The sequence below is a fragment of the Pelophylax lessonae genome (genome assembly GCF_965119305.1).
Source record: "Pelophylax lessonae genome assembly, chromosome: 2".
Taxonomy (NCBI): Eukaryota; Metazoa; Chordata; class Amphibia; order Anura; family Ranidae; genus Pelophylax; species Pelophylax lessonae.
The window spans coordinates 566401306-566415995 of record NC_138769.1 but is presented as its reverse complement, the minus strand read 5'-3'; the positions used below and the strand labels follow the sequence as shown (position 1 = coordinate 566415995).

Here is a 14690-nt window from a genome sequence, read left to right as displayed (position 1 = left end):
TTTAACTTTTTGGCCTAAAAGCAAAATGCATTGAGTGGCAGAAAATGAACACTGCACATGACCCTGAACACACCATCCCCACCGTGAAACATGGTGGTGGTGGCATCATGTTGTTTTCTTCAGCAAGGACAAGGAAGCTGGTCAGAGTTGATGGGAAGATGGATGGAGCCAAATACAGGGAAATCTTAAAAGAAAACCTGTTAAGAGTCTGCAAAAGACTTGAGACTGGGGCGGAGGTTCACCTTCCAGCAGGACAATGACCCTAAACATATAGCCAGAGTTACAATGGAATGGTTTAGATCAAAGCATATTCAGGTGTTAGAAAGGCCCAGTCAAAGTCCAGACCTAAATCCATTTGAGAATCTGTGGCAAGACTTGAAATTGCTATTCACAGGCGCTCTCCATCCACTCTGACAGAGCTTGAGCTATTTTGCAAAGAAGAATGGGCAAAAATGTAACTCCCTAGATGTGTAAAGTTGGTAGAGACATACCTAAAATGATTTGCAGCTTTAATTACAGCGAAAGGTGTTCTAAAAAGTGTTTTTGGCTATAACATGACAAAATGTGGAAAGTTTCAAAGGGTATGAATACTTTTTCAAGGCACTTTACCTCACTAGGCTATAAGGTGCTAAGCTCTCACTACTAAAAATAATGGTCATCATGGTAAATAGCAATGTTAAGCTGGGGGCTATTGGCATACATGGCTTAGTTTTTTTATGTTCAGCCACTGGGTGGATGTAGGAATCTTGCTGTGTTATTGTATTCTGACAGTGGGACTCCCCAAAATACACGGATCTTTATATCGACTTCTTATGAACAGGAACGGCCAAAGATAGGTCAAAATTTGGATGATCCCTGCTGAACCGGCCAAATATTGATCCATCTATGGCCAGCTTTACAGCTAAACAAATCGAGCTAAAAGTATGTCATGAAATTAAACATTCTGTCTCAACTGAAACTTCATTAAAAGTTCTAACAAAAGTAAGATTAGGATTAGTCTTACCTGATAAGAAGATACAGGTGATGGCAGGTATGGGGAGAGGGCTGCCTGAGCGATCACCCGGTTTGGGGCAATACTGTATGGGGTGGTATAAAACCTGAAAAATATCAAGTAGTTAAAACGTATGTTACACACAATACTTCTTGTCAATGGAAATTCTAAAATTCACACTTCAAACAAATCAAAATGCAGGGAATAAAATGGAAGTGCACACCGAAAGCCGCATCATTTCAAATGTGACAGGAAGGCTTCAGCAGGTGGAGCAGCACTTCATTGTTTGTTGGATCCCAAATGCAGGTTTAAACCCTTACATATACCCACTGAAGTGACTGGCCACAGGTGACAACAGGGATGAAGAAAATCTCTTACATAAGTTGTACCTGTTTATCTGCAGTCAACTCTCCTCTACAGCCCTTGAAAGTCCAGAAATGATACAGATTGTGTGAGCTTTCAGAGGCAGTGGAAGGGGAGCTGAAGTCACACTCTGCAGAGCTCATTGTGAGCTGATTGAGGGGGAAGGGACACACCACAGAGCTGCAGCTGTCAATTTACAGGCTGTGTGCTGGAGCTCCATCCCTCATCATCTTTTTAGCTCTTGGTGTTAGAAAAACTTGTCAGAAGTGACTCATGCAGACAGAAGAGGAACAAAGCAGCAGACACAGATGACACTAAAGCCCCGTACACACAGGCCAAATGCTGGCCAACATCGGGCATTAAAAAAAAAAAAAAAGCGGCCAACATTTGGCCTGTGTGTAAGGCACTCGTTCCGACAGAAGCCAGCCGATTGCCTGGCTTCTGTCGGACGAGCATGCTGGAAAACTAGCAGCCGACCAGCTTATGATCAGGGCTCTCAGCCAATGGCTAAGCGCGGATCGAAGTGTTCTCGCGCGGGGGGGGGGGGGGGGGGGCACAACATCTCAGTGGGGGAGGTCGCTGTACTTTGTATAATACAGTTAGTACAGTGGTTCCAACCAGAGCTGACATTTATTTTTCTTTCAACCTGGGTTAAACGTAAAAAAAAAAGGAATAGAGTATATCAGGCTTTAGTGCTCTAGATTGACACAAGTACACATTATAGAAGAAAATACTTTCACGTCTGAGGTTTACAACCACTTTAAACTGAAACAATGTCACAAACTGTGTACTGGATTTCATAATGTTGTAGGATTTACCTCTCTATTAACACGGAGTGAGGAGTATCATCTTACTGTTCTCTTTTGGGTTGTGTACTATTGTTCAGTTGGCTTCTCATTATTGATGTTTGTGAAGAAAAATCCCTATGGTTAACGTCATTGTATCTTTTTATTTTTTGTTCTCTCATATATGGAACTTCTCGGATACCTATTTAGTGTATATTACCCTTGGATCCTGCAGCTCGTTCTATATGGTACATATGACTTTACTCTGACCTTTGTAATGTTAATATGGATGTAATGTTGTGGATTCTTTTTTTTTCTCTGATGTACCATTACAAACTTTAATAAAGCACGATAAAACGTAAACTGAAACTGTGTGAAGATGGCTTTTATTACAATTTGCCCATTTCTAAACCACTCAATAAAACAAGACTAGAACTATAAGCTTATTCTCAAGAATCCTTCATACATTTTATTGTAGCAAGAATCCTTCATACACTTTATTGTAGTTTAATAATCAGTAATGTTTTGTTCTATACCCATCAAATGTCAGTATTTTGTGTCTCAGTGGTAGTAAAGGATAATAGCACTCGTAACTGTAATTTCAGTGTTGACTGGATTCAGTGTTGTAGCAAAGGGTAACAGAATGCAGTACCTGTACCCATAATCCATAACTCGTACTGACAGAAACATGTTGGCTTTCATTGTTGACCTCCTTTAAGTGAAGTCAAAATCTGTGAATTGCATACTTGTTCCAGGTCATTCATTCAGAAACTAAGGACGGCATTGGATCAGCATAACAGTCAACCAACTCGTTTTTTCAGAAGTAGAGCTAGGTCACCTATTGTATCCAATTCCTTTCAGCATAGGTTTCCTTTAAAGTAAATCTTTACTTTTACAGGGCCGACTAAAAGATTTATCTCCTCTTCCCCAGCAGCACATACACCCCCCCCCCTTTCCTTTTCTCCCTCGCTGCTTCGTTAAGGCGCCTGGAAGAACAAATTCCCAGCACTTCCAGGTATGGGTTAGAATAGAACTTGTTCCTTTTCTCCGATCTGCTAGCATGCATCGCCTTCTAATTGGCCATGTGAAGCCAAGGAAGGAGATCATAGCCCTGAAGGAGCTCCTAAAATCATTTTAGAGGTTACACAGGGCTAAGTGTACCTTTGCCCTCTATTAGAAAATAAACAGTTCACTTTAAATAAGACTCTATTAGGTTTATTGCTTTGGGGAACTTCATCTCTGCTAAGATGCTTGCATGGGAGCTGGAGGTTCAGTGTTTTGGATCACAACAATTGATTATGGAAGCTTTTCTGAAGATGTACTGGCATGGCATATTCTATGATCTAAGGATTTGAAATAGGGCGATTTAAAATCCACATATTGGTTCAACTAGATGAACTTGTTTCTTTTTTTAGCCAGACTAACTATGTAACTATGTTTTGTCATCTGGAGAGGAAACGCCTACATCCACAAAAAACAAAACTTCCCTTTAAGCGCCCATTCAGACTGGCGCGACACGACTTGCTGGGGCGACCTGTGAAGGGCGCGACTTGCAGGGACTTCATATAATTGAAGTCAATGCATGTCGCCCCAAAGTAGTACAGGACCATTTTTCTAAGTCGGAGCGACTTGTGTCGCTCCTATTAGAACGGGTCCTGTACTACTCAATGGCGAGCGACCGACCGCGACTTGTCAGGCGACCAAGTTGCCTGACAAGTCGCGCTAGTGTGAATGGACCCTAAGGGGTTCAGCTATCACAACAGAGAAAAAGCCCTAAGTGAATAAAAGGTCCATCTGACAACCACCTAGCTCAACATTCACCCCATATGCTTATCTGGTCATTTGGACACCTTAGGCCTTTGCCTTCAAATCAGAGGCCATCTAGCACCCTGTACTGGGCATGACTACAAGGAAATTACACAGAGCAAAAATAAACCAAAGGTTTGGATAGCTAAGTGCATCTAAGGGTAGGGAAGAAGGGTGATGGGTAAGGTTATGGTTTGGTACTGTGAATAATATCAGTGTGTTCCAATAGCTTAAATACTGATATTTAAGCTACTATGTGTACATGTAACATTTGATTGCAGGTCTCCTCAATGGAAGAGACCAGTGTGAATATAAATATTTTTAACAAAATGCTGTTTGAAAGCATCAATGCTATAATTAGGTATATGCAAAAGGCGGCAGCCATATTGCTCATTACATATGTATACCATGTTCCATGGTTGCGTGTCATGATTTCCTTCTTGGTTTCATCAAAAATAACTTTCAAGTACATTTGGGAAAAACAAGCACACATATATCATAACTTTCCTTAAAAGTAAAAAAAATATAAGACCTAGGGGACTATTTATACGACTTTTAAAACTTTTGCTTGTGTCCAGTTTCCTCAACCAGTTCTCACTCTATTTGTGCCATGGGTAAAACATGATGAATTCTTTTTGTAGTAGACATTGCCAGTTGACCTTCTGCCTATTTTTCACCAAAAAATAACTTCTAATATATCCCACCCTAAACAGGGCAACAGCTATTAGTTTCAGTAGCAGAAACATGGAAAAAAGATATTTTAATTTTAGCCCGTTTGTACATTTCTTCCCCAAATCTGCATTTTTATCACAAGATCCATTATCACCATTTTCTAGAAATTGTAGAAACTGAGGAAAATTGAGGCTATTATTGTGCCGATATCTGCATAAACTGCTCAACTTAAATATACTACATGTATATTTGTCATTACAAATAGCTGTTATAAGCAACACGACTAATATTTTCAGCTCTTTTACTATAATTAGGGCAAATAACAATGGCTGTAGCTTAGTGAATTAAGCCTATAGACTTTCTCATATAGAGCCGCCCAGTGCTTTCTGCAAAGGACTCCTTTTTCTTATTACGTAAGTAAACTACAAATCGGCAGATTGTTCATAGCAAGACATTTCCATAATACTCAACATGTACTAAAATATGAGGCTGAGGAAGAAGAGTGAAAACGCATCCCTGTAATCTTCCTGCCCATGTGAACATTGGTTATGTTGGGTGGCCTCCACCTCCGGGGTTATCAAGCGACGGTGTTCATCTAGTGACAGTGGCTTAATTCCAACACAAGCGTGCTATCATCCCCTTGCTGGTGGCCAAGGCAGAGATCCGAGTTTATACTCCATCACGCCCAACTTCCAGGCAACCCAGACTGCTATGCCTGGCACGTGTTATCTTAGCGAGTGTAATTTATTCATCTATTAAATACTATGGGGTTCTGGCTCTTGTCTTTCCTTTTGTTTTTCATGTACTGAAAAGAAGCAGCTCCTTTTATGAAAAAACTGGCAGACATAGCACACAAATTATTGGCAATACCAAAAAATCCAAGTCTTACCCATTCTGCAAAGCAGTTGTGGGATCATATGTCAGCGTCATTCCACCCTAAGAAACAAAGAACAACTGATATAATAGGAATACAAATAGAACATGTACAGTAAAACTGCAGAAAAAATAAATGTTAAAAGATGAAGAAAACGGAATGAGAGAATTTTGTATTGTATTACCGTCTCTCCCTCTCGTGGCCAGCCACGTCCATTTTGAATGTATTTCCCCTGGGTTTGTCTTTTTTTTTGTCCTCCATCCGCAAACTTACAAAGGAGGGGTTCTTGTGGTGCTGAAGAAAAAGGATTATGGTAAGATATTTATTTACCTACCCACAGCATTAGGATGCAGCTAATATAGATTATGCTTTCATATAGGACTGCTAATCTTGACACAAGTTATACAGCTCACCACTAAATAGAATAATATCCCTTAAACTCAGCACACACCTTATAATCGGATTGTACATTCTTCGCTGATTTACAATGATTGTACTGTCAGATTGTAATGTGTGTGATGAGCCTTAAGATTAGTAATAGTAAGTTCCTATGAGACAGTCAAGTGTGAAGTCTTTGTAAATATATAATAATCAGATAATAATCTTTTATTTTTTTTAATACTTTTACTTTTTTAAAAATGCATTTGAGTTTCCCGCATTTGGGGAAACTTAAGGGGTCAGCACAGCTAGAGTGCAATGGCTGAGCCTCGCCCTGGGAGAACCACCTTCGTGATCATGGTATCTCCCCTGCCAGGTAAGATAATAATCTTTTAACAGCAACTTGGTATATGCCAAAACTATGTTCATCTGCAATTATGCAAACTATTCCAAAGACGCCGATTTTGTAAATCTGCATTACGGACTACTATGCGGGTGCATTATCTGGTTACCATACCCTTATATCTGACAGGGGAAGATGGGCATTCTTACAAAACGAAAACAAATCTCTTCAACATTTCTGCCTTTCAAGGACAGGGTACAATTTTGCCGATTTAAAATGCAACTCCAGGCAAAACTTTTGTTTTTAGTGTTGGTTACATTAGAAAAGGGGTTAGACCTTCTACCGAGTTTCCACTGCTCTACACTCACTTGCCACTTCATTAAGTACGCCTTGCTAGTACTGGGTTGGACCCCCTTTTGCCTTCAGAACTGCCCTATTTCTTTGTGGCATAGATTCAACAAGGTGTTGGAAACATTCCTCTGAGATTTTGATCCATAATGACATAATAGCATCACGCAGTTGATGCAGATTTGTCGGCTGCACATCCATGATGCAAATCTCTCGTTCCACCACATTCCAAAGGTGCTCTATTGGATTGAGATCTGGTGACTGTGGAGGCCATTGGAGTACAGTGAACTCATTGTCATGTTCAAGAAACCAGTGATGAGATGATTTGAGCTTTGTGACATGGTGCATTATCCTGCTGGAAGGAGCCATCAGAAGATGGGTACACTGTAGTCATAAAGGGATGGACATGGTCAGCAACAATACTCAGGTAGGCCGTGGTATTTAAACAATGCTCAGTTGGTACCAAGTAGCTCAAAGTGTGCTCAAAGAAAATATCCCCCACACCACCACCAGCCTGAATCGTTGATACAAGGCAGAATGGATCCATGCTTTCATGTTTACGCCAAATTCTGACCCTATCATCTGAATGTCGCAGCTTAACTCAAGACTCATCAGGCAACGTTTTTCCAATCTTCTATTGTCCAATTTTGGTGAGCCTGTGCAAAATGTAGCCTTAGTTTCCTGTTCTTAGCTGACAGGCGTGGCACCAGGTGTGGTCTTCTGCTGCTGTAGCCCATTTTCTTCTAGGTTTTATGCGTTGGGCATTCAGAGATGGTATTCTGCATACCTGGTTTGTAACAAGTGGTTATCTGAGTTACTGTTGCCCTTCTATCATCTTGAACCAGACTGCCCATTCTCCTCTGACCTCAACAATACATTTTCGTCCACACAACTGCCACTCACTGGATATCTTCTCTTTTTATGACCATTCTCAGTAAACCCGAGAGTTGGTTATTATTATTATTATTATGTGTGCACATCCCAGTAGAACAGCAGTTTTGACATAGTCAGACCAGCCCATCTGGCACCAACAACCATGCCATGTTCAAAGTCACTTAAATCCCCTTTCTTCCCCATTCTGATGCTTGGTTTAAGCTTCAGTGGGTTGTCTTCACCACATCTAGATGCCTAAATGCATTACGTTGCTGCCATGTGATTGGCTGATTATCATTTTGTGTTACCAAGCAATTGAACAGGTGTACCTAATAAAGTGGCCGGTGAGTGTATGAGCCCATTGGGAAGATTCACCCCTCAATTTGCACTGGTGACCATTATCACCAGCTCAAATAGAGAGGAATGTAGGGGGAAAGTTTCCGCGCTTTTGGAGAAAATTAAATAAATAACTGACTGCAGCCTACCTCAAAAATATAGATAACTATATTTGGTAAATGTGAGGAAAGGGGAGGTAATATGGCGCTGTCAGGCTAATAAATAGGAAAAAATAAATAAATATGTCTTAAAGTGCACTGGTGATAGGTGAATAAGAACCAGAATATATAAAGCTTCATAAAGTGAATCCTTAAAGAGTGTAAATAAGTTTGAATAAATTGGTTATAAAATGTGTATCTATATAATGATAAATAAATAAAAAAAGTTTAAGATATAGGTGATACAAAATCAATGTGTAATCTTAAAAATATATATATAACTATATAAAAAATTTTTTAAAGTGATGTTGTAAAAATCTTCCACATATACTTAAAGTGCTAATTAATCAATCAGATATATATTGTGCTAATGGGCCAAACGGTAAATAACTTTGTATAAATCTGTGCACATAAAAAATCATAAATAGTGTCCAACAAATAAGATAGCATAAATAAATAAATAAATATAAAACGAATATATAGGAAAATTGTCCATATAAATAGCCAAATATAGCAAATATAATCGAGTCCCAAAAAAAGGGGTGATGAAGTAGGGATTTGACAGGATAAATGGATTACAGGACTTCCAGAATGATGGGGGTGCTCAATACAGGAATCAGTGCTCCCCTCCTATTATTCCCGCACTCACCAGATGGTGGTACCCCCACAGGGGTAATAAGCGTTTGGGGTGACTCTTGGAGGTCCCTCCGAAGGTTGGCTAGCAATCCACTCAAACCCGACTTCGTATCCTATTCCAGGGAAATTTGATGGAAAATCCCTCCTCTTAGAGTACTCCAAAAAGGTTTGAGAGATCCGGATGAGGAAAGAAAGAAGGGCTTGGTTGCAAAAACTTTATGGGTTGCTGGTTCAAACGAGCACCGCCTCTTCGGTTGAGAACCACCTTCACTCAGTTCACCAATCAGGGAATGCAGAGAATCTCTGTCCCTCCTTATCCTTCCTCATTCCTCATGTCTGCATCATGTCTAATGCAGACATGAGGAATGAGGAAGGATAAGGAGGGACAGAGATTCTCTGCATTCCCTGATTGGTGAACTGAGTGAAGGTGGTTCTCAACCGAAGAGGCGGTGCTCGTTTGAACCAGCAACCCATAAAGTTTTTGCAACCAAGCCCTTCTTTCTTTCCTCATCCGGATCTCTCAAACCTTTTTGGAGTACTCTAAGAGGAGGGATTTTCCATCAAATTTCCCTGGAATAGGATACGAAGTCGGGTTTGAGTGGATTGCTAGCCAACCTTCGGAGGGACCTCCAAGAGTCACCCCAAACGCTTATTACCCCTGTGGGGGTACCACCATCTGGTGAGTGCGGGAATAATAGGAGGGGAGCACTGATTCCTGTATTGAGCACCCCCATCATTCTGGAAGTCCTGTAATCCATTTATCCTGTCAAATCCCTACTTCATCACCCCTTTTTTTGGGACTCGATTATATTTGCTATATTTGGCTATTTATATGGACAATTTTCCTATATATTCGTTTTATATTTATTTATTTATTTATGCTATCTTATTTGTTGGACACTATTTATGATTTTTTATGTGCACAGATTTATACAAAGTTATTTACCGTTTGGCCCATTAGCACAATATATATCTGATTGATTAATTAGCACTTTAAGTATATGTGGAAGATTTTTACAACATCACTTTAAAAAATTTTTTATATAGTTATATATATATTTTTAAGATTACACATTGATTTTGTATCACCTATATCTTAAACTTTTTTTATTTATTTATCATTATATAGATACACATTTTATAACCAATTTATTCAAACTTATTTACACTCTTTAAGGATTCACTTTATGAAGCTTTATATATTCTGGTTCTTATTCACCTATCACCAGTGCACTTTAAGACATATTTATTTATTTTTTCCTATTTATTAGCCTGACAGCGCCATATTACCTCCCCTTTCCTCTCAAATAGAGAGGAAATACAACATTTTCCCAGAAGTAAGGGGAAATCTTCCAATGGGAACACAGGTTCAAGGGACAACTGCCAAATGTCACTCTGGAGACATTTTCCCAATGGCATACAGACAAAAAAAAAAGGTTTTTTTTTGACCCTTACCTACTCTATCCCCAAAAAAATAGAAAAAAAAAAAAAAAAAAGTTTAGGTTACACATAGATGTTAAAGCTGAACTCCAGGTATGACTCTTATTGCAAACCTATATTGGTCCAGCTTTGACCAAAGTAAGTATGCATATTACATATTATACAGAACATACCTGGAGTTCAGCTTTGAGTACCGCTAGCATATATTGTAACAACTATTGTGCAAACTATCATTCCTGCTCAAATTCTTCTGCTTTTTGGTTATACAGTAAACCCCCCGCTCCATCGCGGTTCAGTTTTTGCAGTCCCGGTATATTGCGTTTTTTTTTTGTAATGTTATTTTACTATATAAATCATTAAAAATGAAATATTTTTGTGTTTTCCATAGCTCTTGCTATGTCTCTCAGTATCTTTTATGTGTTTAAATGAGTTTCTAGTTTCTATTGTTTTAAAAGTGTGTTTAAAGACCTTAAAGTGCTTTTACACGTACAGTGACAGTAAAATAAACATGCCTACAATGCATTTTAATAGGGTTTTTCTATTTCGCGGATTTTCACTTTTCGCGGCTGGGTCCGGAACGTAACCCCCGCAATGGAGGGGGGTTTACTGTATACCAAAGTGTTGACTATGTTTTAGCTGTGAGTATAAATAGAATCTATAAATTAGAGCTGCTGAAATTGAACAGATGTTCTGCTTACCTGGGACACCAGGGGGCGTTTTCATGTATTTTCCATTGAAATGAGAAATCACAGCTTCACATTTCTCTGTAGATTCCATTCTGTTAAATAAGAAAGTATATTTTAATCCGCTTTTGTCCCTTTCACAGCTGAAAACTGCTTAGAATAATTCAGTGACAACATGGGTCACAACTCAAATATGACTATTTGTCTTGCTGTGTTTCCTTATGATTTTATTACAAGTACAGTTTACATATTTTCATCTAGTTACTTTCTGCAATGTCCTTCTCTCTCAACTGTTTTATCAAGGTGCTTTACATTTAATTGTACAATACATAGTGGATTGGCGCAAATAAAATAAAAAAAACACCATTTCTAGAATCTCTGATCTACTGTCTACTATAAGCCTTATGTTGGCCGTATTTTACCATTTTTTCGGGAGAGAAAAAAAAAAAAAAAAAAACATATGCGTATGTCAGGGCAAAAAGAAAAAAAGAAAAACATCCAGTATATCTCTGGAATACATGTAAATATCCCCTCCCAGTGCTTTATCGCTTTAAGAACTGAAAATATAACTGCTGATCTGCCAGAAATCCAGAATCCTCTTTACTTTCTGACCTAAAATCCCAACCAACTGCTTGCCAGGACTACAGAACTCCATCTACCCACCACCCCTCTTTCTCTTTATGTGCATACAATGATTTCCTTCCCAGCAAAACAATGCCTCTGCCTTGACACCTAGGAGACTGCCCCCAATCTCTTTGGAGATGTACTTCTGGGATGGGGGGTATGGGGGGTACTGTCCAGTGGAGCACCCTGAGAATAGGTAAGTATATGGATCTTCCTTCTACAGGGTAGTTTGAAGAGGTGTTAGAAGGAGGTTGGAAGCAGTTTTATGCTTCGTTCTTGCTTTGTATCCTACTTTAAACCCCCCCAAACACTATATACTGTTAGACCCTGTCGAATAAAATAGCGGCTGTTGGCTTTCATTTCTTTTGTCACACAATAATTGCACTACTGGTTATTAAATCTTTATATTCAGTATAAAAAGCTCAAATGAATTTTAGTGCACACAAACACAATATAATATCCCACTTTTTTTGTAAAATACAAACGATGAGCTTGCATTAAGTAAACAGATACCAAAAATGTCACGCCTCAAAATGTTGTCACATATTCAATTTCTGACCATGGAAGGGGAGTAGGGATGCACCGATCCAACTTTTTTGGATCCAATACCGATATCTGGCATTGTGAAATCGCCGATACCGATACCAGAACCGATCCGGAGCTACACACAAAGCAAGCCGCTGCAGTACAGAGCAAAGCCGCTGCTTCATGTGTAAGGCTCCTCCATTCACAGGCGGAGTGCATCTGATATCACTCCGCCTGTGAGCCGGACCTATACAGGAAGTAGCGGCTCCCATCCCATACTACTACTGCACCAAGTAAGGGATGGCTGAGCCGTTACTAAGCAAAAACCGGATCGGCCAGTGGATCGGTCAATGTTGCCGATCCCCCGATCCATCTAAAATGGCCATATCGGCGCCGATATCCGATCCGAATATCGGATCGGTGCATCCCTAAAGGGGAGTACGTGGCTTTGGTTTGTTCACATGTCGGCACTGCTGCTAACATAGGGTTATGTCAACAGCAGCACAGATATGAACCAGAAGTAAATTGTGTGCTGGCGGGTGCACCCTTACCATAATGTGCATGAATTATGGCACACACCTTCCCCAGCGCTGTCTGATGCAGGCTTTGTCCCCCACCATTTCTTCTGCTGCTAATTCGGGATTCCCAGGTATCCCCTTTGGCCATTAAGTAGCATCTGATGATGTAATTTCTATACATGCATCATAGAGTGTATACAGAGCATTAAAAAACTGTGAGAAGAAGCAGCTTTTGGCAGATGAGATTTTGCCAAAAATCCAATTTAGCAAGTTTAGCTCTGATTTCAGTGTCAGTAGAAACAGATTTCCAAGGCAATGACAATTAAATTCTGGAGCAATAACCAGTGCTAGACATAATAACAGTGAAGGTAAGGTAGGCTAAAAGAAGGCTAAAAACAATATATGCATGAAGAACAACTATTCATCTAAAAAGGAATCACATAAATTGAATGACAATGTCATGTACTCTAAAGAGGTGGAATGAAAAATGGAGGTAAAGATTCCTTATGCCATTACTGGAAGCCAAGGCTATCATCTCACAGTAATACATAAAGCTATGTGAAGGGCAGCATACAATTCCAAAGGTTGGAGTTAAGAACTATCTTAAACCCATAGGGCATTATTTAAGGACACGCAAAAATTGTGACATACAACAACCTATCATAGGAGCCAATAAAAACATGCCTAATTAATTACATAGTGCCAACATATTACGCAGCTTTTTTCCCAATGTCTCTAAAAAGGGTACCTACCACAATCCCACATACACTAGATCCAAATTGGGAGAAAGTCTAACTAATCTAAATCCAAAACAAATATATGAATATTTTGAAGCTTATAAGTTCTTAGATATAGTGCGGCTGTATTAGTTTTCCTTTTTCTGACTTTTTTCCTGTATTTTCACCTGGTAATAATGCAAAGAACATTTCTTGCTCCAGGGTGGCTCCCCTCAATCCTCCACTGTATCTATGGATGCATCCACCCAGGCTGGACTTCAAACATTTCTGCATTTGTTAACCTTCTTAACATGACAGACTAATGGAATTGGTAGTTTACAAAAGCAAAATGAATCTAAAGCAGTTACCGCATGTAAATGGTAAATGGTAAGGCGTGATATAGATTGATTTTTTTGTTCTTGGGTTTGGTTTAACCTATCAGTATGTTTTGGTTGATTGAAAGAAACCAGAGGTCCTGGAGAAACATATGTAAATGTGGGTTTCATGTTCTTTCTAAAGAACCGTGTTCTCTGAATTTACATGGGTTTCTCCAGGACCTCGGTTCTCTGAATTTACATGGGTTTCTCCAGGACCTCGGTTCTCTGAATTTACATGGCTTTCTCCAGGACCTCGGTTCTCTGAATTTACATGGCTTTCTCCAGGACCTCTGTTCTCTGAATTTACACGGGTTTCTCCAGGACCTCTGTTCTCTGAATTTACATGGGTTCAGAGAACAGAGGTCCTGGAGAAACCCGTGTAATATCAGAGAACAGAGGTCCTGGAGAAAGCCATGTAAATTCAGAGAACAGAGGTCCTGGAGAAACCCGTGTAATATCAGAGAACAGAGGTCCTGGAGAAAGCCATGTAAATTCAGAGAACAGAGGTCCTGGAGAAACCCGTGTAAATTCAGAGAACAGAGGTCCTGGAGAAAGCCATGTAAATTCAGAGAACAGAGGTCCTGGAGAAAGCCATGTAAATTCAGAGAACAGAGGTCCTGGAGAAAGCCATGTAAATTCAGAGAACAGAGGTCCTGGAGAAAGCCATGTAAATTCAGAGAACAGAGGTCCTGGAGAAAGCCATGTAAATTCAGAGAACAGAGGTCCTGGAGAAACCCATGTAAATTCAGAGAACAGAGGTCCTGGAGAAAGCCATGTAAATTCAGAGAACAGAGGTCCTGGAGAAAGCCATGTAAATTCAGAAAACAGAGGTCCTGGAGAAACCCATGTAAATGTGGGTTTCATGTTCTTTCTAAAGAACCATGTTCTCTGAATTTACATGGGTTTCTTCAGGACTTCTGTTCTCTGAATTTACATGGCTTTCCCCAGGACCTCGGTTCTCTGAATTTACATGGCTTTCTCCAGGACCTCGGTTCTCTGAATTTACATGGGTTTCTCCAGGACCTCGGTTCTCTGAATTTACATGGGTTTCTCCAGGACCTCTGTTCTCCGAATTTACATGCCTCTGAATGAAAGAAACCAGAGGTCCTGGAGAAACCCATGTAAATTCAGAGAACAGAGGTCCTGGAGAAAGCCATGTAAATTCAGAGAACATGGTTCTTTAGAAAGAACATGAACTTTATACTCCATGCAGACAGCACTTGTGGGTTTTAATCACACAATCC

The 14690-nt window shown here is 39.7% G+C and overlaps 1 protein-coding gene across 3 annotated transcripts in view; it reads right to left on the bottom strand.

The window, feature by feature from the left end:
• RBMS2 (RNA binding motif single stranded interacting protein 2) overlaps positions 1-14690 on the bottom strand; it is a 199519-nt gene that overhangs the window by 18013 nt on the left and 166816 nt on the right. For all 3 annotated transcript variants that reach the window (XM_082245172.1, XM_082245171.1, XM_082245173.1), the window contains exons 6-9: positions 10702-10781; positions 5676-5785; positions 5507-5553; positions 1004-1097 (exon numbers count right to left, since the gene is read on the bottom strand). In XM_082245172.1, the coding sequence (XP_082101298.1) occupies positions 1004-1097; positions 5507-5553; positions 5676-5785; positions 10702-10781 (331 nt within the window). The remainder of the gene's footprint in view (positions 1-1003; positions 1098-5506; positions 5554-5675; positions 5786-10701; positions 10782-14690) is intronic.